This window comes from Bombina bombina, chromosome 6, assembly GCF_027579735.1.
Source record: "Bombina bombina isolate aBomBom1 chromosome 6, aBomBom1.pri, whole genome shotgun sequence".
Lineage (NCBI taxonomy): Eukaryota > Metazoa > Chordata > Amphibia > Anura > Bombinatoridae > Bombina > Bombina bombina.
The window spans coordinates 709,975,668-709,999,177 of NC_069504.1; the positions used below are offsets into that span (position 1 = coordinate 709,975,668).

The 23,510-nt window shown below is 43.5% G+C and overlaps 2 protein-coding genes across 2 annotated transcripts in view; one reads left to right on the plus strand and one right to left on the minus strand.

The window, feature by feature from the left end:
• Window positions 1–23,510, minus strand: part of LOC128663515 (golgin subfamily A member 6-like protein 22) — a 274,060-nt gene that overhangs the window by 169,956 nt on the left and 80,594 nt on the right. The window lies entirely within an intron of this gene.
• DOCK6 (dedicator of cytokinesis 6) overlaps window positions 1–23,510 on the plus strand; it is a 360,578-nt gene that overhangs the window by 66,062 nt on the left and 271,006 nt on the right. Inside the window, 2 exon segments of the mRNA XM_053717880.1 lie at window positions 7,405–7,473; window positions 7,581–7,710. Of these exon segments, the coding sequence (XP_053573855.1) occupies window positions 7,405–7,473; window positions 7,581–7,710 (199 nt within the window).

Sequence of the window (23,510 nt, forward strand, 5' to 3'; positions counted from 1 at the left end):
AAGCAGAAAGTCTGCTAGTACTAATATAAAAGGCTTTTTTTTAATTTAATTTTTTTAAAATTTTAATTAAATATCTATTTAAATAGCCCCCCTTAGTCCCCAACCTCCCTGATCCCTCCCAAACCGCTCTCTAACCCTCCCCCCGCTACCTATTTGCCGCCATCTTGGGTACTCGCAGACAGTCTGCCAGTACCCAGTTTGCCGCCCCCCCCCAAAAAAAAACAACTAATAAAATATATGCATTTTCTCCTGTTAAGTGTGATCAGTCCACGGGTCATCATTACTTCTGGGATATTAACTCCTCCCCAACAGGAAGTGCAAGAGGATCACCCAGCAGAGCTGCTATATAGCTCCTCCCCTCTACGTCACACCCAGTCATTCTCTTGCACCCAACTAATAGATAGGATGTGTGAGAGGACTGTGGTGATTTTACTTAGTTTTTATAACTTCAATCAAAAGTTTGTTATTTTAAAACAGCACCGGAGTGTGTTGTTCCTTCTCAGGGAGAATTTGAAGAAGAATCTACCTGAGTTTTTTCTGTATGATTTTAACCGGAGTAGTTAAGATCATGTTGCTGTTCTCGGCCATCTGAGGAGTGAGGTAAACTTCAGATCAGGGGACAGCGGGCAGGTTCACCTGCAAAGAGGTATGTAGCACCATATTATTTTCTGAGAATGGAATTGACTAGAAAATATATAAAGTAAGTTCAGCCTTAAATGCAGTAGTAGCAACTGGTATCAGGCTGTCATGTATGTATATTTTCACTTCAGTATTCTGGGGAATGGCATTTCACTGAAATAATACTGTTTACATAAAGCTTTAGCCTATTTTGCAGTAAAAACGGCTTGCAGCAGGCTTTTTATGACAAATACATTTATTGATGTTAAACGTTTTTGCTGGCATGTGAAATCGTTTATTTTTCTGAGGTACTGGGTGAAAACTTATTTGGGCATTAGTTTTATCCACTTGGCGGGCATTTTGTGTGATTTATGACAGTTTACTGATCTCCCTCACTGTTGTGTGTGAGGGGGAGGGGCTGAATTTGGCGCTTTTACTACGCATCAAAAATTCAGTCACAAGTCTGTTCTTCTCCCCTGCATGATCCGGTTCGTCTCTACAGAGCTCAGGGGTCTTCAAAAGTTATTTTGAGGGAGGTAATCACTCACAGCAGACCTGTGAGATTGTGCTTGACTGTGATAAAAAACGTTACATTCTGTACTTTTTTTCTGCTATTAAAGGGCTAGTTATCCATTGCTAATGGGAGCAATCCTTTGCTAAAATTGTATTTTTACTGGGAAAAAAGTTTGTTTTCATAAAATGATCTGTTTTATTGTACTCAACTGTCATATCTTTCTGTGCTTCTTAAAGGCACAGTGCGTTTTTGCATACTATTTATAAAAGTGAATTGAAAAGTATTTCCAAGTTTGCTGGTTATTTGCTAGTGTGTTAAACATGTCTGACTCAGAGGAATATCTCTGTGCTATATGTGCTAAAGCCAAAGTGGAGCCCAATAGAAATTTATGTACTAATTGTATTGATGCTACTTTAAATAAAAGTCAATCTGTACAAATTGAACAGCATTCACCAGACAACGAGAGGAAAGTTATGCCGACTAACTCCCCTCACGTGTCAGTACCTGCATCTCCCGCTCGGGGGATGCGTGATATTGTAACGCCGGGTACTTCAGGGCGGCCATTACAAATCACATTGCAGGACATGGCTAATGTTATGACTGAGGTTTTGTCTAAATTACCAGAACTTAGAGGGAAGCGGGACCACTCTGGGGTGAGAACAGAGTGCGCTGATAATACTAGGGCCATGTCAGATACTGGGTCACAGTATGCGGAACATGAGGACGGAGAGCTTCAATCTGCAGGTGACGGTTCTGATCCCATTAGAGTGGATTCAGACATTTCTAATTTTAAGTTTAAGCTTGAAAACCTCCGCGTACTGTTAGGGGAGGTATTAGCGGCTCTGAATGATTGTAACACCGTTGCAATTCCAGAGAAATTATGTAGGCTGGATAGATACTATGCGGTACCGGCGAGTACTGACGTATTTCCTATACCTAAGAGGCTTACAGAGATAATTACTAAGGAGTGGGATAGGCCCGGTGTGCCCTTTTCCCCCCCTCCTGTATTTAGAAAAATGTTTCCAATAGACGCCACCACACGGGACTTATGGCAGACGATCCCTAAGGTGGAGGGAGCGGTTTCGACTCTGGCTAAGCGTACCACTATTCCGGTGGAGGATAGCTGTGCTTTTTCTGATCCAATGGATAAAAAATTAGAAGGTTACCTTAAGAAAATGTTTGTTCAACAAGGTTTTATATTGCAACCTCTTGCATGTATTGCGTCTGTCACGGCCGCATCAGCCTTTTGGTCCGAGTCCCTGGAAGAGACTCTTGACTCAATAACTATAGAGGAAATTTCAAACAAGCTTAAAACACTTAAGCTAGCTAATTCATTTGTTTCAGATGCCATTGTACATTTAACTAAACTTACGGCTAAGAATTCCGGATTCGCCATTCAGGCACGCAGAGCACTGTGGCTAAAATCCTGGTCAGCTGATGTTACTTCTAAATCTAAGTTACTCAACATACCTTTCAAAGGGCAGACCTTATTCGGGCCCGGTTTGAAGGAAATTATCGCTGACATTACAGGAGGTAAAGGCCATGCCCTGCCTCAAGACAGAGCCAAGCCGAAGGCTAGACAGTCTAATTTTCGTTCCTTTCGTAATTTCAAGACAGGAGCAGCATCAACTTCCTCTGCACCAAAACAGGAAGGAGCTGTTGCTCGCTACAGACAAGGCTGGAGACCTAACCAGTCCTGGAACAAGGGCAAGCAGGCCAGAAAACCTGCTGCTGCCCCTAAGACAGCATGAATTGAGGGCCCCCGATCCGGGAACGGATCTAGTGGGGGGCAGACTTTCTCTCTTCGCCCAGGCTTGGGCAAGAGATGTCCAGGATCCCTGGGCGTTGGAGATCATATCTCAGGGATATCTTCTGGACTTCAAATCCTCTCCCCCAAAAGGGAGATTCCATCTGTCAAGGTTGTCAACAAACCAAATAAAGAAAGAGGCGTTTCTACGCTGTGTACAAGATCTTTTACTAATGGGAGTGATCCATCCGGTTCCGCGGTCGGAACACGGACAGGGGTTTTACTCAAATCTGTTTGTGGTTCCCAAGAAAGAAGGAACCTTCAGACCAATCTTGGATTTAAAGATCCTAAACAAATTCCTAAGAGTTCCATCGTTCAAAATGGAAACTATTCGGACAATCCTACCCATGATCCAAAAGGGTCAGTACATGACCACAGTGGATTTAAAGGATGCTTACCTTCACATACCGATTCACAGAGATCATTTCCGGTATCTAAGGTTTGCCTTCCTAGACAGGCATTACCAGTTTGTAGCTCTTCCATTCGGGTTGGCTACGGCTCCAAGAATCTTCACAAAGGTTCTGGGGGCTCTTCTGGCGGTACTAAGACCGCGAGGAATCTCGGTAGCTCCATACCTAGACGACATTCTGATTCAAGCTTCAAGCTTTCAAACTGCCAAGTCTCATACAGAGTTTGTACTGGCATTTCTAAAATCGCATGGGTGGAAGGTAAACGAAAAGAAGAGTTCTCTCGTTCCACTCACAACAGTTCCCTTCTTGGGGACTCTTATAGATTCTGTAGAAATGAAGATTTACCTGACAGAAGACAGGTTAACAAAACTTCAAAACGCCTGCCGTGTCCTTCATTCCATTCAACACCCGTCAGTGGCTCAATGTATGGAGGTGATCGGCCTAATGGTAGCGGCAATGGACATAGTTCCCTTTGCACGCCTACACCTCAGACCGCTGCAATTGTGCATGCTAAGTCAGTGGAATGGGGATTACTCAGATTTGTCCCCCACTCTGAATCTGGATCAAGAGACCAGAAATTCTCTTCTGTGGTGGCTTTCTCGGCCACATCTGTCCAAGGGGATGCCATTCAGCAGGCCAAATTGGACAATTGTAACAACAGACGCCAGCCTGTTAGGTTGGGGCGCTGTCTGGAATTCCCTGAAGGCTCAGGGATCATGGACTCAGGAGGAGAGTCTCCTGCCAATAAACATTCTGGAATTGAGAGCAGTTCTCAATGCCCTTCTGGCTTGGCCCCAGTTAAGAACTCGGGGGTTCATCAGATTTCAGTCGGACAACATCACGACTGTAGCTTACATCAACCATCAAGGAGGAACAAGAAGCTCCCTAGCGATGATGGAAGTATCAAAGATAATTCGTTGGGCAGAGTCTCACTCTTGCCATCTCTCAGCAATCCACATTCCGGGAGTGGAGAACTGGGAGGCGGATTTCCTAAGTCGTCAGACTTTTCATCCGGGGGAGTGGGAACTTCATCCGGAGGTCTTTGCCCAAATACTTCGACGTTGGGGCAAACCAGAGATAGATCTCATGGCGTCTCGACAGAACGCCAAGCTTCCTCGTTACGGGTCCAGATCCAGGGATCCGGGAGCGGCCCTAGTAGATGCTTTGACAGCACCTTGGACCTTCGGGAGAGCTTATGTGTTTCCACCCTTTCCGATGCTTCCTCGATTGATCGCCAGAATCAAACAGGAGAGAGCATCAGTAATTCTAATAGCGCCTGCGTGGCCTCGCAGGACCTGGTATGCAGATCTAGTGGACATGTCATCCTGTCCACCTTTTGTCACTGCCTCTGAGACAGGACCTTCTGATTCAGGGTCCTTTCAAACATCAAAATCTAATTTCTCTGAAGCTGACTGCCTGGAGATTGAACGCTTGATTTTATCAAAACGTGGATTCTCTGAGTCAGTAATTGATACCCTGATACAGGCTAGGAAGCCTGTTACCAGAAAGATTTATCATAAAATATGGCGTAAATACCTATATTGGTGCGAATCCAAAGGTTACTCTTGGAGTAAGGTTAGGATTCCTAGGATATTGTCTTTTCTACAAGAGGGTTTAGAAAAGGGCTTATCCGCTAGTTCTTTAAAGGGACAGATCTCAGCTCTGTCCATTTTGTTACACAAACGTCTGTCAGAAGTTCCAGACGTTCAGGCTTTTTGTCAGGCTTTGGCCAGGATTAAGCCTGTGTTTAAAAATGTTGCTCCGCCATGGAGTTTAAACCTTGTTCTTAACGTTTTACAGGGCGTTCCGTTTGAACCCCTTCATTCCGTTGATATAAAATTGTTATCTTGGAAAGTTCTATTTTTAATGGCTATTTCCTCGGCTCGAAGAGTCTCTGAGTTATCAGCCTTACATTGTGATTCTCCTTATCTGATTTTTCACTCGGATAAGGTAGTTCTGCGTACTAAACCTGGGTTCTTACCTAAGGTAGTCACTAACAGGAATATCAATCAGGAGATTGTTGTTCCATCCTTGTGTCCTAATCCTTCCTCAAAGAAGGAACGACTTCTGCACAATCTAGATGTAGTTCGTGCCCTAAAATTTTATTTACAAGCAACTAAAGATTTTCGACAAACATCTTCCCTGTTTGTCGTTTACTCTGGTCAGAGGAGAGGTCAAAAAGCTTCGGCTACCTCTCTCTCTTTTTGGCTTCGTAGCATAATACGTTTAGCCTATGAGACTGCTGGACAGCAGCCTCCTGAAAGAATTACAGCTCATTCCACTAGAGCTGTGGCTTCCACTTGGGCCTTTAAGAATGAGGCCTCTGTTGAACAGATTTGCAAGGCTGCAACTTGGTCTTCGCTTCATACTTTTTCCAAATTTTACAAATTTGACACTTTTGCTTCTTCGGAGGCTATTTTTGGGAGAAAGGTTCTTCAGGCAGTGGTTCCTTCTGTATAAAGATCCTGCCTATCCCTCCCGTCATCCGTGTACTTTTGCTTTGGTATTGGTATCCCAGAAGTAATGATGACCCGTGGACTGATCACACTTAACAGGAGAAAACATAATTTATGCTTACCTGATAAATTCCTTTCTCCTGTAGTGTGATCAGTCCACGGCCCGCCCTGTTTTTATGGCAGGTCTAAATTTTTTAAATTATACTCCAGTCACCACTGCACCCTTTAGCTTCTCCTTTCTCGTTGGTTCTTGGTCGAATGACTGGGTGTGACGTAGAGGGGAGGAGCTATATAGCAGCTCTGCTGGGTGATCCTCTTGCACTTCCTGTTGGGGAGGAGTTAATATCCCAGAAGTAATGATGACCCGTGGACTGATCACACTACAGGAGAAAGGAATTTATCAGGTAAGCATAAATTATGTTTTTCTGTAGTGTAGCTGCCCCCTCAATATCCCCCTTCCAGATCCTTTGATCATTATTTTTTCTCCTCTCCCTTCTTCCCATTCAATTACATTGGTGGCAGTGGTTCTTCGCGCGTGCGTGCCCCCTGCAGGCCCCCCGCACGCTCCCAATACCCGGCATGCACATTGCGCATACAGGAACCTAATGCTCCCACCCATTAACGATCTGCACTATCGCTACTGGTGCAGAGAGGGCCACAGAGTGGCGCTCTCTGCATCAGTGTAAAAAAATGGTATTGCAGGATGCCTCAATATTGAGGCATCACTGCAATACCATAAAAGTGGCTGGAAGCGATCAGGATCGCTTCCACCGCTTAAAACCCCAGAGGATGTGCCAAGAACGTCCTTGGTCATGAAGGGTATTTTTTTGTAGGACGTTCCTGGCACGACCTATGTCGTGAAGGGGTTAAAATTGTTCTATCTGAAACATGAAAGAAAAAATTTGGGGTTTTATGTCCCTTTAAGGCTCATTTCAGCCTTCTTTTTCAGCTGATCACAAGTGGGCATTTCACACATTAATATATCTTGCTTGTGAAACATGAACAAAAAGCAATAAATACAACTGCAAGTTTTCACAAACATTTTTGCAAAACGGATCTGTAAACCTGTTTGTCATTTTTAAATATTTGCATTCCTGTATTGTTATGTTACAGAAGTCTTGTAGATGTGACAAAAAGGGTTGGTCAGGATTTTTCACCTGAATCCTGATTCAGAATGATGACGTTGCCGCTTGAGATATCTGATCTTACCATTGTGTCTCCCTTTATCAAAGCTGGTTGTCTCTCTCTTGCTGTTATTTGTATTAGGGTTAACTGTTATATATATGCTGTTGTTTGCTTGTTTTTATTAGTTTGTTTAGTAATGTTTTTAAAACACTTTTATGATGCTGTCATCCTTGTGGAAATGGGTTTATGTTGATGGATAGAAGCAGCTCCATTGATTACAGTGGAGCTGATCTCTCCATTTACTGCGGTGATGTTTTTTCAGTGAGATATTAGTTTTACTGAGTTTTATTGAATCTAGGTCATTAACTCAGATATGCTGGAGCTATAGCACTAAGAGGGGGAAAATACTAATCATTTGTATGCCCCTAAAATGACTTTGGAATCACAGCATCGTAATTGTTACTTCCTCTGCAGAAAGCTGGATTCTCGGGTTCGAGATGCTTTAAAAGTTTATACACACGACTGGGTGATTGTGCAGCGCAGGTAAGAAAATCCTTCCATCATGGTAGGCACATTACCATGCCGACAGATACATGTAATTGGTGGGAGAGATCTGTAGGAGTAAGGGTACTCTTTATTTCCTTTCTGAGGTCTCAGGACTTGAGCACTGCATACTCGCCTATTACCGCAGAACGTCAGCGACAACGTCAGAGGGGTTTGATCCGTCAGTTATATGAACTGGATGAGGCTGGAGAAGAAAAGGGTTCACAGGAAGAACACGTAAGCTGAGCATATTGTATTACTTGAAATTTTACTTGAAATTTTATTTTGATTAATTAATGCAAATATATATATATATATATATATATATATATATATATATATATATATATATATATATATATATATATATATATAAAATCACAGATCCTTTTTGGTGTGTGTGTGCACGTGCGTGTGATATTATATACATATATATATATACTGCAGTAGAAGGTGTAGTAGCACTCCAGCTCACAGCGTCTTATTGTGCTCTCACTTCCCTGGGTGCACTTCAAAGATAAATAAGTCCAGTATAAAGGCAGTCACTCACAGGGTCTTTGCAAAAAACATAAGTATTCTTTAATTTAGACGTTTCGGGTATTACCCCGTTTTCAAAAGATCAGCATCATAACAAACAGTGTACTAATCCCCTTTACATACCCTTGCACATCAAACTGAAGTCACCCGACGTCACGTGACCCAATGTCACGCAAATCGTCATGGTAACCAGACGGGGTATGATGTGCAGGGGTATGTAAAGGGGGTGAGTACACTATTTGTTATGCTGCTGATCTTTTGAAAACGGGGTAATACCTTAAACGTCTAGATTAAAGAATACTTATGTTTTTTGCAAAGACCCTGTGAGTGACTTCCTATATATATATATATATATATATATATATATATATATATATATATATATATATATATATATATATGTATGTATATATGTGTGTATATATATATATGTGTATATATATGTGTATATATATGTATATATATGTGTGTATATATGTATATATATATTATATAAACACAGTATCCCACAAAAGTGAGTACACCTCACATTTTTTGTAAATATTCTATTATATCTTTTTATGAAATGACACTTTGCTACAATGAAAAGTAGTGAGTGTACAGCCTGTATAACTGTATATTTGTTGTCCCCTCAAAATAACAACACACAGCCATTAATGTCTAAACCGTTGGCAACAAAAGTGAGCACACCCTTAAGTGGAAATGTCCAAATTGGGCCCAATTAGCCATTTTCCCTCCCCGGTGTCATGTGACTCGTTAGTGTTACAAGGTCTCAGGTGTGAATGGGGAGCAGGTATGTTAAATTTGGTGTTATCGCTCTCACACTCTCTCATACTGGTCACTGGAAGTTCAACATGGCACCTCATAGCAAAGAACTGTCCATTTTGGACATTTCCACTTAGGGGTGTACTCACTTTTGTTGCCAACGGTTTAGACATTAATGTTGAGTTATTTTGAGGGGACAGCAAATGTACACTGTTATACAGGCTGTACACTCACTTTTTTAACGATTGAAAATAATCAAGCAGGTAAAATGGATACTTTGAAACAAATTAAATGGAAGAAAGTTTGACAGTGCTTCTTGGTATGAAGCTTACTGGCAGGTACACCTTTCTAGCAATATAGCAAGCAGAAGGTACAGGTTGTATGAAAAACAGTATATATATAAGTTGTAGAATAAATTTAAAAGACTAAAATTAAGCAGGGTTAGTAGATTCCACAGTTAATAGCTGCAAGAGATAACAGTACCCTTTTCTCAGTGTGCTTAAGGAAAACACACACCCACAAAAAACATGTTCTAGAGTTGTCTGTCTTCTGGCAGCAGTGTTTGTTCACACACTATTGGTCTGTGAAGCCTTTGGATTTTATATATTTTTATGCAGTCCTGATTGTTTATGGAAATTAACCAATCAAGATCGGGGCAGGGGGGACTCACTGTCAAAACTGTGCCCTCCCACAAATCCAATAGTTTAATTAGTGATTAACATCATAAATGTATTTGACGTGGAGGTAGGTTCATGGGCATTTCTTTCTAATGGCATGGAGAGTCTACAAATCCATTGTAATTACTAGTGGGAATTCAACTCCTGGCCACCAGGAGCAGGCAAAGAACACCCCAGCATGGGGGTGAGCGAAGATGGTGTCTGAAGAAAATTAATCCTTTAATGGGTAGTTTCCCTGCAAGCCAGGATTGGCGTAATGCTGTGTCCACGTAATCCTTTTGAGTAAGAGTTGTGGTGGCTATTAGCTGTTGGAGGTCGGCAGAGTAGTCCTTGTTTCTCCTCCAACAATTTATGCTAACCCCTATATAGAAAACCAGGGTTGGTTACTCTGCTTTTCTTTCTTTCAGGTCCCTGTCAGAAGTCGTCTGAATCTGTCAGACCTGAGATGCTATACCTGCCATGCAGTTGAAGCTCCAAGGTATGTGCTTTTCCTACTTTAGTAAGGGGACTGAAGCACTTAAAGGGACAGTCTACACCAGATTTTTATTGTTTTTAAAGATAGATAATCCCTTTATTACCCAGTCCCCAGTTTTGCATAACCAACACAGTTATAATAATATACTTTTAACCTCTGTGATTATCTTGTATCTAAGCCTCTGCAAACTGCCCCTTTTTTCAGTTCTTTTGACAGACTTGCAGTCTAGCCAATCAGTGATGGCTCCCAGATAACTTTACGTGCACAAGCACAGTGTTATCTATATGAAATACGTGAACTAACACCCTCTAGTGGTGAAAAACTGTTAAAATGCAATCTGAAAGAGGTGGGCTTCAAGGTCTAAGAAATTAGCATATGAACCTCCTAGGTTAAGCTTTCAACTAAGAATACCAAGAGAACAAAGCAAAATTGGGGATATAAGTAAATTGGAAAATTGTTTAAAATTACATGCTCTATCTGAATCATGAAAATTTATTTTGGCCTAGACTGTCCCTTTAAGGGGTTAATTCCTCTATTTCTTTCTAATGACACGGTAAATCCACGGATCATCAGTAATTACTATTGGGAATATCACTCCTGGCCAGTAGGAGGAGGCAAAGAGCACCACAGCAAAGCTGTTAAGTATCACCTCCCTTCCCTCAAACCCCAGTCATTCTCTTTGCCTGCGTTGCAAGGAGGTGATAAAGTTTAGGTGTCTGAAAGAAAATTCTACAATCAAGATATTATTATTTTAAAGCAGAGCAGGTTTGTTCTGATCTTTCCTGGTGTTTAGCCGTAGCCCACGTCAGTCTCTTCAGTAGAGCATTGGTGGCTTTTAAGCAATTGGGAACTTGTGGGGTATAATTCTCACTGCGCCTCCCAAACAGTTATTGCTGCCCTATCCTGAAAGCCTGAGTAGAATTGTTCGGTCTTTCCAAATATTTCCACGGGTCCATGTGGGGAAGGGTGCCCTCTCATACCAAGTGAGCTGCCCTGCTGCAGATCGAAATTCAGGCAAGTGCCTAATTTTATTTTCTTGAGTAAGAGAGAATATGACACTTCAACAATTGAGTCTGTTTGGGACGTTAAATACTATTAATCTTATTTAGGGTTAATAGGATTAAAGTAGGCAGTTTATGCAGGCACTCGGGACGAAAATCTTTTGGAAAGGCTCAGTTATAATTTTTATTATTCCGGTTTTGATCTGGACTTTGTAGAGAATCTGTAGTGTTTTTTACTTACTCTGTCAGCGGCACTACATAGTAGTTAATGGCGACCATGCAGTTTCTAATAGGTACGCCCACAAATAAGAAACGCAGGCTTTTCTGAGGCGGCAAGTTAGTGTTGCGCGCCTTTACGGTTCACTTCCTGAAGTTCCGGAGTGGATGTAATTGTTGCGGCTCTGCTTGCGTTCGCTTCGTAGCCGTTTTGAGCGGCTCTGGGTTTAGTCCGGATCATTGAAAAAGCTTTGATTCCGGTTACCAGCAGGACAGGTAGGCACCTCAGCAAAGAGTGCTGAGGTGAAGAGGCTGTCTGAGGTTTATAGTGAGCTGCTGCTTTGCGGTAGATAAAATAAAAAAATAAGTTTATTTTAAAATTTAAAGTGACAGTAACGTTTTTTGTTGTTGATATTTTTCAAAGTTAAATAAAAGCAAAACGTTACATGTAGCTTGTGTTTTGATTCCAATGTGGAACCACTAATCCCTTTTTGTTCCTCATGTATTGAAAGAACATTGCGTTACAGTGATAGACTTTTTGAATCTGAGCCATCATTAGCTAAGGCAGATGCTGTTCAGGGGTCTCCTGTTCAAGATATGCCGCAGCTTTCTCCTCAAGCGTCCCAAACATTATCGTCTACACATGCAGTGCCCTGCGTTTCCTCTCTCACTCCGGTTGGAGTTACCTTGCAAGACATTGCTACCCACGTATCCTCTGCGGTAACTGATGCGCTGTCTGCTTTTCCCATGCTGCAGGGAAAGCGCAAGAGGAAATGTAAAGAATCAGTGAGCAAGGTTTCTGACACAGTCGTGGCTATTCCGAATGTTCCCTCCCAGAAGTCTGAGGAGGAAGATACTTCAGTAGCATCTGAGGGTGAAATCTCAGACTAAGACAGTGTAATTCCCTCTTCTGATGCTGAAGTTGTATCCTTCAGGTTTAAGCTAGAACACCTCCGTTTGTTACTTAAGGAGGTTTTGGCTACCTTGGACGACTCTGAAACGACTGTCGTAGTCAATCCTAAGAAGTTTAGTAAGCTAAACAAATACTTTGATGTACCTTCCGCGGTGGAGGTTTTTCCTGTACCAGACCGGGCTACAGAGATTATTGCACGGAATGGGAGAGACCTGGTATCTCTTTTTCTCCATCCCCGATAGCTGACTCTATCAAAGAGTCTTGGCAGACAGTCCCTAAGGTGGAAGGGGCAATTTCCACTTTGGCTAAGAGAACCACTATTCCAATAGAGGATATCTGTTCCTTTAAGGATCCTATGGATAAAAAGTTGGAGGGGTTGCTTAAAAAGATGTATGTACACCAGGGGTTACAATGGCAACCTGTGGTGTGTATTGCTACTGTCACCAGCGCAGCAGCTTACTGGTTTGATGCATTGTCTGATTCTATTCAGACAGATACTCCCCTTGAAGAGATCCAGGACAGGACCAAGACTCTTAAGTTGGCCAATTCCTTTATCACGGATGCTTCACTACAAGTCATTAAGTTGGGAGCAAAAATTTCTAGCTTCGCTGTTCTGGCCCACAAAGCCTTTTTGGTTGAAGTCCTAGTCTGCGGATGTGTCATCTAAGTCTAAGCTTTTGGCGATTCCCTACAAGGGTAAGACCTTGTTTGGGCCAGGCTTGGCTGAAATCATTTCAGATATTACGGGAGGAAAGGGACATTTCCTCACTCAGGATAAGAGAAATAAACAGGATGTCAGAGTAATATTCGTTCCTTTCGAAACTTTAAAAGGAAATCCTTCCCCTCCCTCTTCCAAGCAAGAACAGTCCAAGTCTTCCTGGAACTCCAATCAGCCATGGAACAAGGGGAAGCAATCTAAGAAGTCAGTTAACGATTCAAAATCAGCATGAAGGGTCTGCCCCTGATCCGGGAGCGGATCTTGTTGGGGGCAGACTTTCTCACTTCGCTCAAGCCTGGGTTCGGGATGTTCCTGATCCCTGGGCGGTGGACATTGTGTCCCAGGGATACAAACTAGAGTTCAAGACTTTTCCTCCCAGGGGCATGTTCCTCCTCTCAAGATTATCTGTAAACCAGATAAAAAGAGAGGCATTCTTACATTGTGTCTGGGATCTTTTCGACCTGGGAGTGATAGTTCCTGTGCCAATGCAGGAACAGGGTCTGGGATTCTATTCCTATCTGTTCGTGGTTCCCAAAAAAGAGGGAACTTTCAGACCAATTTAAGACCTCTTGTCTCTTGGTTCAAGATGGTCAGTTCATGACAATAGTCGATTTAAAGGATGCGTAACTGCATATTCCCATCCACAGGGATCATCACAAGTTTCTGAGGTTCGCGTTTCTAGACAAACACTTTGTTTGTGGCTCTTCCATTCGACCTTGCCACACCTCCCAGAATTTTCTCAAAGGTTCTGGGAGCACTGTTGTGCTTCGGTTGTGGGGCAATGCAGTGGCGCCTTACCTGGACGACATTCTCGTTCAGGCACCGTCTTTTCAACAAGCAAACTCCCACACGGAGATTTTGTTATGTTTTCTGCTCTCTCACGGATGGAAAGTGAATTTGGGAAAGAGTTCCTTGATTCCAGCTACAAGGGTGGTGTTCTTGGGAACCATAATAGATTCTCTATCAATGAAAATATTTATAATGTAGGTCAGAAAAACAAAGATCTTAGACTCTTGTCTTGCCCTTCAGTCCTCTTCCCAGCCGTCAGTGGCCCAATGTATGGAGGTAATTGGTCTGATGGTGGCTGCTATGGACATCATTCCGTTTGCTCGGTTCCATCTCAGACCTCTGCAGCTATGCATGCTCAGGCAATGGAATGGGGATTATGCAGATCTGTCTCCGCGGTTAGAACTGGATCAGGCGACAAGGAACTCTTATGTGGTGGTTGTCTCAGGAACATCTATCCCAGGGAACCTGCTTCCGCAGACCTACCTGGGTGATTGTGACCACGGATGCCAGCCTGCTGGGATGGGGAGCAGTCTGGGGCTTGTTAAAGGCTCAGGGTCTATGGACTCGGGTGGAGTCAGTTCTTCCCATAAACATCCTAGAGTTAAGGGCAATCTTCAATGCTCTACTGGCCTGGCCTCAGCTTCAGCCCGGTTTATCAGTTTCCAGTCGGACAACATAACGTCAGTGGCTTACATCAACCATCAGGGAGGAACTTGGAGTTCCTTGGCCATGGCAGAGGTAACCAAAATTATTCATTGGGCGGAGACCCACAACTGCTGTCTATCTGCGATCCACATTCCAGGAGTGTACAATTGGGAAGCGGATTTTCTGAGCAGACAGACTTTTCACCCGGGGTAGTGGGAACTTCATCCGGAGGTGTTTTCCAGCCTGATCCTCAAATGGGGACAGCCGGAGCTAGATCTCATGGCATCTCTACAGAATGCCAAGCTCCCGAGGTACGAGTCGAGGTCAAGGGATCCTCAGGCTGTACTGATAGATACTTTGGCGGTTCCTTTGGAATTTCAGTCTAGCATACCCATTTCCTCCGTTCGCTCTCCTTCCACGGGTCATTGCTCGAATCAAACAGGAGAGGGCGTCCATGATCCTCATTGCACCAGCGTGGCCTCGCAGAATCTGGTATGCAGACCTAGTGGAGATGTCATCTCTTCCACCTTGGAGACTTCCACTGAGGAAGGACTTTCTACTTCAAGGGCCCTTCTTTCATCCAAATCTCGTTTCTCTGAAGCTGACTGCTTGGAGATTGAACTCTTGATTTTATCTAAGCGTGGGTTTTCGGAGGCTGTCATTGAGACCTTGATCCAGGCTCGTAAGACGGTGACTAGAAAGGTTTACCATAAGATATGGCGCAAGTATCTGTTCTGGTGTGAATCAAAAGGGTTCTCTTGGAGTAGAGTCAGGATTCCTAGGATTTTGTCTTTTTCTCCAGGAAGGTCTGGAGAAGGAATTATCTGCAAGTACCTTGAAGGGTCAAATTTCTGCATTATCTATATTGTTGCACAAACGTTTGGTGGATGTGCCAGATGTCCAATCCTTCTGTCAGGCCTTGGCTAGAATCAGGCCTGTGTTCAAGCATGTTACTCCTCCCTGGAGTCTTAACCTTGTTCTTAGAGTTCTTCAGCAGGCTCTGTTTGAGCCTATGCATTCCTCAGATATTAAGATGTTATCTTGGAAAGTTGTGTTTCTTGTTGCAATTTCTTCTGCTCGAAGAGTCTCTGAACTCTTGGCGTTGCAGTGTGTACCCCCTTACCTTATATTTCATTCCGATAAGGTGGTTCTACGCACTGAGTTAGGTTTCCTTCCCAAAGTGGTTTCGGATAGGAATATTATCCAAGAAATCGTTGTTCCTTCTCTGTGTCCTAACCCATCTTCTAAGGAGCGTTTGTTGCACAACCTAGATGTGGTACGTGCATTGAAGTACTATTTGCAGGCGACTAAGGAATTTCGCCAGTCCTCTTCCTTGTTTGTGGTTTTCTCTGGGAAACGCAAGGGTCAGAAAGCTATGGCTACGTCTCTTTCTCTGTGGCTGAGGAGTATAATTTGTTTGGCCTATAAAACTACTGGACAGAAGCCCCCTGAGAGAATCACTGCTCATTCCACGAGGGCTGTTTCTTCTTCCAGGGCCTTCAAAAATGAGGCTTCTGTGGAACAGATTTGCAAGGCTGCAACTTGGTCCTCTCTACACACTTTTTAAAAATTCTATAAATTTGATACTTTTGCCTTGGCTGAGGCTTCTTTTGGGAGAAATGTTCTTCAAGCAGTGGTGCCTTCTGTTTAGGTTCATTGTCTTGTCCCTCCCTTATCATGTGTCCTCTAGCTTGGGTATTGATTCCCAATAGTAATTACTGATGATCCGTGGACTCACTGTGTCATTAGAAAGAAAACAAAATTTATGCTTACCTGATAAATGTATTTATTTCTTGACACGGCGAGTCCATGGCCCGCCCTGTTTGTTCAGACAGTCTTTTTGTTTTATAAACCTCAGGCACCTCTGCACCTTGTGTTAATTCCTTTCTCTCCTTTTCCTTCGGTCGAATGAATGGGGTTTGAGGGAAGAGAGGTGATACTCAACAGCTTTGCTGTGGTGCTCTTTGCCTCCTCTTGCTGGCCAGGAGTGATATTCCCAATAGTAATTACTGATGATCCGTGGACTCACAGTGTCAAGAAATAAATACATTTATCAGGTAAGCATACATTTCGTTTTTATTACAAGGAGCTTGGGGGACTTTAAATCTCATCAATTTGGGGATTTAATGTTGACATTATGCAGGCACTGGTGTAAGGATTTATCTGTATTTGACTTTCAATACAGTTTTTTTATGGGACTGAGTTATGTCTGTGGATAGAGGCAGCTACGTTTGTGTTTGTCTTTTTCCTGAGGGTAATAGAGTTGTTATATCTCAGTTAGGGCTCAGAGAGGGATACTGAAAAGTCAGCGCTTTGTTTGAAGGGATCTATCATCTCCCTGAGGGTAATTGCGCATACGGCACTCTGTATTTATTAGACAGACTGTGTATCAGTACTTTTTCAGCTCAGCGCTTTTGCGCGCTGCTTCTCCTTGTGTCGCACAGATTTTTACGCGATAGTTGTGCTTCCGGATTCAGCTCTGTTATTTAGTGCAGTCCGTTTTTTCTCCTCTTTGATGTCGGTAGTGAGCGAAGGAGGTCTGCTTGCTTGGTCACCTTAGTCTGTTCAGGAGGTGGTAAGTTTACTCCAGCAATGGCTGGGAGTATAGAGGTACCATTGTCTCTGTTATATCTATCTTGCCCAGGGGAGTTATTATCTTATCAACATTTTTACTTAATAGCCTTAAAAAGTTGGATTTCAATATGGAAAAGGATAATGACATTTCTATTTCTTTTGATAAGTGTTTGTACTGTTTAGAGGCACAAGTGATTCCTCCTGTACAATTTTGTTCCTTATGTGTTAAAAATATGCTTCAGTCAAAAAATAAAGATTGTTTTTTCGAAGCAAATTAACCCCTTTGAGCCCGTTGCTGCTCAGGATTATGTTGTCACAGACATGTCCTTTGCTGTTACACAAGCAGTGCACTGTGGTTCCACTAAGTCAGTAACTGGGGGTTTATTTTTGCAGGTGATTTTGCTGCGCAACTTACTTCTGCGGTTTCTGCAGCCCTGGGGGCCTTACCTATCTCGGTTAAGAGGAAGAGAAAATCTAAGACTATTTATTTCTAAATCAGGAATTTCTGATAGCGCCAAAGCTGCATTAGTTTGTTTCAATTATCTGAGGATGACCATTCTTTAATAGCTTCTGAGGGTGAAATCTCTGATTCTGAGTCGGCTGTAGTTAGTACAGCGGATTCAGAGGAGGTTAGTTTTAGATTTAAGCTTCAACACCTCCGTTTGCTACTTAAGGAGGTTCTGGCTACTTTGGAGGATTCTGAACCTACAGTCGCGGAGACTCCTAAGGTTAACAAACTAAATAGTTTTTGATGTCAAGCCTAGATCTGTGGAAGTATTTCTTGTTTTCCAGATTGTATGTCGGACATTATTTCTCAGGAATGGGAGAAGCCAGGTGTTCCATTTTCACCGTCCCCTGTCTTTAAAAAGATGTTTACGGTTGCATACTGTGCGGGAGCTTTGGCGCACAGTTCCTAAAGTAGATGGAGCTATATCCACATTAGCCAAGAGAGTTTGTGCTTTATAATTTTATCTGCAGGTTACTTAGGATTTTCAGCAATCTTCTGCCCTTTTTCTTCTTAATATAAGGAGAGTCCACGGCATCATTCTTTACTGTTGGAAAATTCTGAACCTGGCCACCAGGAAGAGGCAAAGACACCCCAGCCAAAGGCTTAAATACCTCTCCCACTTCCCCCACCCCCCAGTCATTCTTTGCCTTTTGTCACAGGAGGATGGCAGAGAAGTGTCAGAGGTTTTCGGAGTAGTTCCTTAGGAAGGGTATCTGCCCTTCGATATGGGACTGCAGTTTTAAGTAGTCTTGTTAGCCTTTCAGTGAGAGCATTGACAAAAGTTAGAGTCTGGAGATGCAGGGAGAGTCTTTCTGCAAACCCATCCAGACTGCCTGCTAACAGCTCCTAAGCAATCAGTGTTGACGAGTTTCACTTCCTGCTTGTTTTTTTTTTACTCAAGTCCATGTCAGGAGCGATGCTACAAGACTGTCACACTTGAAAGGCTGTGTTTCTGTTCCACAGCATGGATTCTGGTAAGATCATTTCAAATTTTACATATGTTGAAAACACTAGAGGACAGGGTCACGGTGTGACTCCTTTAATCCTAATAAAATCATGGGTTAATATCTCCTGAGGGGGATTATTAAACAGTGGGGATTAATCAAATGTGATGCTTTGATTTTATGCTGCTTTATGTGTGAGATTTTATTGGGCTCAGGCTGTTTGTTATGTGGCAGGAACGCACAGGTTTTTACTTTCACTTTGAGTGCTGCGCAGCTTGTAGTTTGCCACGCTTTTTCTCATAGCAGGGGCAGTCCTGCCCTGCGCACCACGTGACCGGGAGTGGTCTCGCTTTCATTTCCTTGTTCCTGATTGAGCTAGCTGTCGGAGAAGACGCTATTTCTCTGTATTGTCTGGGTCTAAGAGGTGGTGAGTGCCCCAGCCATTGGGTGTATAAAGGTGCCATTTTTGAGAAATAAAGATTGTTTGTTTAATTTCTGTGTCCTACTGTCATTAGCTTAAGCAATGGAGGATTCTGAGATACTAGAGGGTACTCCCTCTATCCCAAATAGTAATACTTGTTTATATTGTGAGGAGGCCATGGTATGTCCGCCCTCTCAACTATGTTCCACATGCCTTGACAACGTTATTCGGTCAAAGAAGGTAAACCCTTTTTAGTACCACTGAGCCGTCCACCTCTGAGGACTCGCCATCCCATGAGGTGCATACCCAACAGTCATCTCCTTCTACACACGCAGCTTCCCGTAGCATGCCTAATCCTCCATCTGGAGGGGGCCTTTTACCATCAGATTTTACCTCGCAGTTAAAGACGGCGGTGTCTGAGGCCCTCAGTGCTTTTCCTCGTCCTGCTAAATACAAGCAAAAGGTTAAACATAGCTCTCCTGCCCAGGGGTCATCATGTAATTTATTGGATTTCCTTCTTAATATAAGGAGAGTCCACAGCATAATTCCTTACTGTTGGGAAATACTGAACCTGGCTACCAGGAGGAAGCAAAGACACCCCAGCCAAAGGCTTAAATACCTCTCCCACTAAACCCATCCCCCAGTCATTTTTTGCCTTTCGTCACAGGAGGATGGCAGAGAAGTGTCAGAAGATTTCGGAGTAGTTCCCTAGGCGGGGTATCTGCCCTTCGATATTGGACTGGAGTTTTAAGTAGTCTTGTCAGCCTCTTAGTAAGAGCATTGACAAAAGTTAGAGTCTGGAAATGCAGGGAGAATCTTTCTGCAAACCCATCCAGACTGCCTGCTAACAGCTCCTTAAGCAATCAGCGTTGGCAAGTTTCACTGCCTGCTCGTTTTTCCTCAATCAAGTCCATGTCAGGAGCGATGCTACAAGACTGTCACATTAGAGAGGCTGTGTTTCTGTTCCACAGCATGGATTCTGGTAAGATCGCTTCATTTTTTACATATGTTGAAAACGCTAGAAGACAGGGTCACATTGTGGCTCCTTTTATCTTAATAGAATCATGGGTTAATATCTCCTGAGGGGGATTATTGAATAGTGGGGATTAATCAAATGTGATGCTTTGATTTTATGCTGCTTTATGTGTGAGATTTTATTGGGCTCATAGACTGTTTGTTATGTGGCTGGAACGCACAGGTTTTTACTTTCACTTTGAATGCTGCGCAGCTTGTAGCTTGGCACGCTTTTTCTCATAGCAGGGACGGTCCTGCCTTGCGCACAACGTGACCGTTAGTGGTCTCGCTTTCATTTCCTCTTTCCTGACCGAGCTGGCTGTCAGAGAAGATGCTTTTTCTCTGTATTGTCTGGGTCTAGGAGGTGGTGAGTGCCCCAGCCATTGGGAGTATAAAGGTGCCATTTTGTGAGAAATAAAAAAAATGTTTTATTATCCTACTGTCATTAGCTTAAGCTATGGAGGATTCTGATATTCTTGAGGGTATTCCCTCTATTCCAAATAGTAATACCTGTTTATATTGTGAGGAGGCCTTGGTATGCCCGCCCTCTCAACTATGTTCCACATGCCTTGACGACGTTATTAGGTCTAAGAAGGTTAACCCCTTTAGTACCACTGAGCCGTCCATCTCTAAGGACTCGCCGTCCCGTGAGGTGCATACCCATCAGTCATCTCCTCCTACACATGCAGCTTTCCGTAGCACGCCTGATCCTCCATCTGGAGGGAGCCTTTTACCATCAGATTTTACCACTCAGTTAAAGACGGCGGTGTCTGAGGCCCTCAGTGCTTTACCTTGACCCACTAAACGCAAGCGAAAGGTTAAACATAGCTCTCCTGCCCAGGGGTCATCATGTAATTTATTGGATTTATCTGTTATGACTCAGTTATCCGAGGATGAGTCACACTCTGAGGCTTCAGAGGGTGAACTTTCTGGGACGGAGTCTGCTGCCTCTAAGCCTCCTGCGGAGGGACCAGACTTAAGATTGAACACTTACGTTTTCTTCTAAAAGAGGTCCTGTCTACATTAGAGGTTCCAGAAGCCAAGCTGCCTGATGAACCTTTGATCCCTAAATTAGACAGAGTTTACTTACGTACCTGTAAAAATGGCGAACATCATTAAAAACAAATGGGATAGAATTGGATCTTCCTTTTCCCCTTCGTCTTTCTTTAGGAAATTATTCCCAGTCCCAGACTCTCAATTGGAGTTGTGGGGTTCTGTCCCTAAGGTGGATGGCGCTATCTCCACGCTTGCCAAACATACTACTATCCTGCTCGAGAATAGCTCGTTCAGAGAGCCGTTGGATAAGAAGATAGAAAATCTTCTAAGAAAGATGTTTCAACATACAAGAAACTTGTTTCAGCCAGCAGCGGCTGATGCCTCGGTTGCTGGAGCAGCGGCCTACTGGTGCAACTCCTTATCGGAATTGAGCGAGGTGGAGGTTCCCCTCAACATTATCTAGGAAAGAATTAAAGCCTTGAGAATTGCTAATTCCTTTATCTATGATGCAAACATGCAGATTATTCGCCTAAATGCTAAGGTTTCTGTTTTTCAGTTCAGACCTTATCGGAATTGAACAAGGTGGAGATTCCCCTCAACGTTATCCAGTAAAGAATTAAAGCCTTGAGAATTGCTAATTCAGTTATCTGTGATGCAAACATGCAGATTATTCACCTAAATGCTAAGGTTTCTGGTTTTTCAGTTCAGACTCGTCGGCCGCTCTGGCTGAAGTCCTGGTCTGCGGATATGACTTCTAAGTCTAGACTTCTTTTTCTTCCCTTTAAGGGACAGATTTTATTTGGTCCAGGCCTGGACTCCATTATCTCCTAGGTTCGTTCCTTTAGTTCTGAGAAATCCCAACGGCAACAGTCCTCCTCTAAACTCGAGCAAGCCAAGAGTACTTGGAAGCCGGCTCAATCCTGGAATTAATCCAAGCAGAGCAAGAAGGCCCGCCGAGACCAAATCTGTGGCTCAGTGTATGGAGGTGATTGGTCTCATGGTGTCCAGCATGGACATCATTCCCTTTGACAGGTTCCGTCTCAGACCGTTGCAACTGTGCATGCTGAGGCAGTGGAACAGCGATCATTTGGATCTGTCTCAACAGATTTCTCTGGACAACCGGTCCAGAGAATCACTCTCTTGGTGGCTCTGTCCAGATCTGTCCCGAGGGACATCTTTCTTAAGACCATCCTGGGAGATTGTGACTACTGGCGCAAGTCTATCAGGATGGGGAGCTGTTTGGGGTGCCAAGAAGGCACAGGGCCTGTGAACTCAGGAGGAATGCTCCCTCCTGATCAACATTCTGGAACTTCGGGCAATCTTCAATGCTCTGAAGGTTTGGCCCCTTCTGGGTTCGTCCCAGTTTATCAGATTCCAATCAGACAATATAACCTTGGTGGCTTACATCAACCATCAGGGTGGAACGAGAAGCTCCCTAGCGATGAGGGAAGTATCTCGGATTCTGGAGTGGGCGGAGGCCCACAGCTGTTTGCTGTCAGCGATCCACATCCCAGGTGTGGACAACTGGGAAGTGGATTTTCTCAGCAGACAATCTTTTCATCCGGGGGAATCTCCACCCGAGGTGTTTGCGGAGATATGCAACAGGTGGGGGATGCTGGAGATAGATCTCATGGCGTCTCGTCTTAATACCAAGCTACCCAGATATGGGTCGAGGCCCAGGGATCCTCAGGCGGAGCTATTAGATGCGTTAGCAGTGCCTTGGAGGTTCAGACTAATTTACCTTTTCCCGCCTTTACCACTCCATCCTTGTGTAGTGGCCCGCATCAAGCAGGCATCAGTGATACTGATTGCTCCATTGTGGCCGCGAAGGATGTGGTTCGCGGACCGGGTGGGAATGTCATCATCTCCTACGTGGAAGTTACCTTGTCGCAGATATCTCTGATGCTGACTGCGTGGAGATTGAACGCTTAGTCCTAGACAAAAGGGTTTTCTGAGAGAGTTATTGATACTCTCATACAAGCTTGTAAACCGGTTACTCGTCGCATCTGTCATAAGCTGTGTAGAACCTACTTATTCTGGTGCGAAGAGCGTGGATTTTCCTGGCATAAAGTTAAGGTTGCCAGGATTTTATCGTTTCTCTAGGATGGACTGGAGAAGGGCCTTTTTGCCAGTTCCCTAAGGGGATAGATCTCGGCCCTGTCTGTTTTACTGCACAAGAGGCTCTAGGAGCTTCCAGATGTACAGTCCTTTGTTAAGGCTCTGACTAGGATCAGACCTGTGTTTAGACCTAAGGCTCCTCCTTGGAGTCTAAATCTTGTTCTTAAGGTTTTGCAATGGGCTCCGTTTGAGCCTATGCATGAAAATGACATTAAATTGTTGTCCTGGAAGTTTCTTTTTCTACTGGTTATTGCTTCTACGCGCAGAGTGTCTGAGACTGCTGCATTGCAATGTGAGCCTCCTTATCTGGTGTTCCATTCTGGTAAGGCTGTCCTAAGTACTAAGTTAGGTTTTCTTCCTAAGGTCTTGTGAGACCGCAATATCAATCAAGAGATTGTGGTTCCTGCCTTGTGTGCCAATCCTTCTTCTTCGAAGGAACGTTTGCTTCATAATTTTGACGTGGTTCGCGCCTTGAAGTTCTATCTTCAGGCTACTAAGGATTTTAGAAAAGGGATTCCTTGATACTTAAATCAAGGAGGTAAGGATATGTGGACAAACACCCAGATCCCTCTTATCGTAGTATATACGCGTAGGAGGGCAGTGCCTAGTGTCTATGTTATATGTGGAAAATAAAGAGAAGAAGAAAGAAACACTATTCGACACACTATAAGGGGTAAATATACAAAACGCGCATTTCGCAACTGCTTTATCAAAGGCCTTTGATAA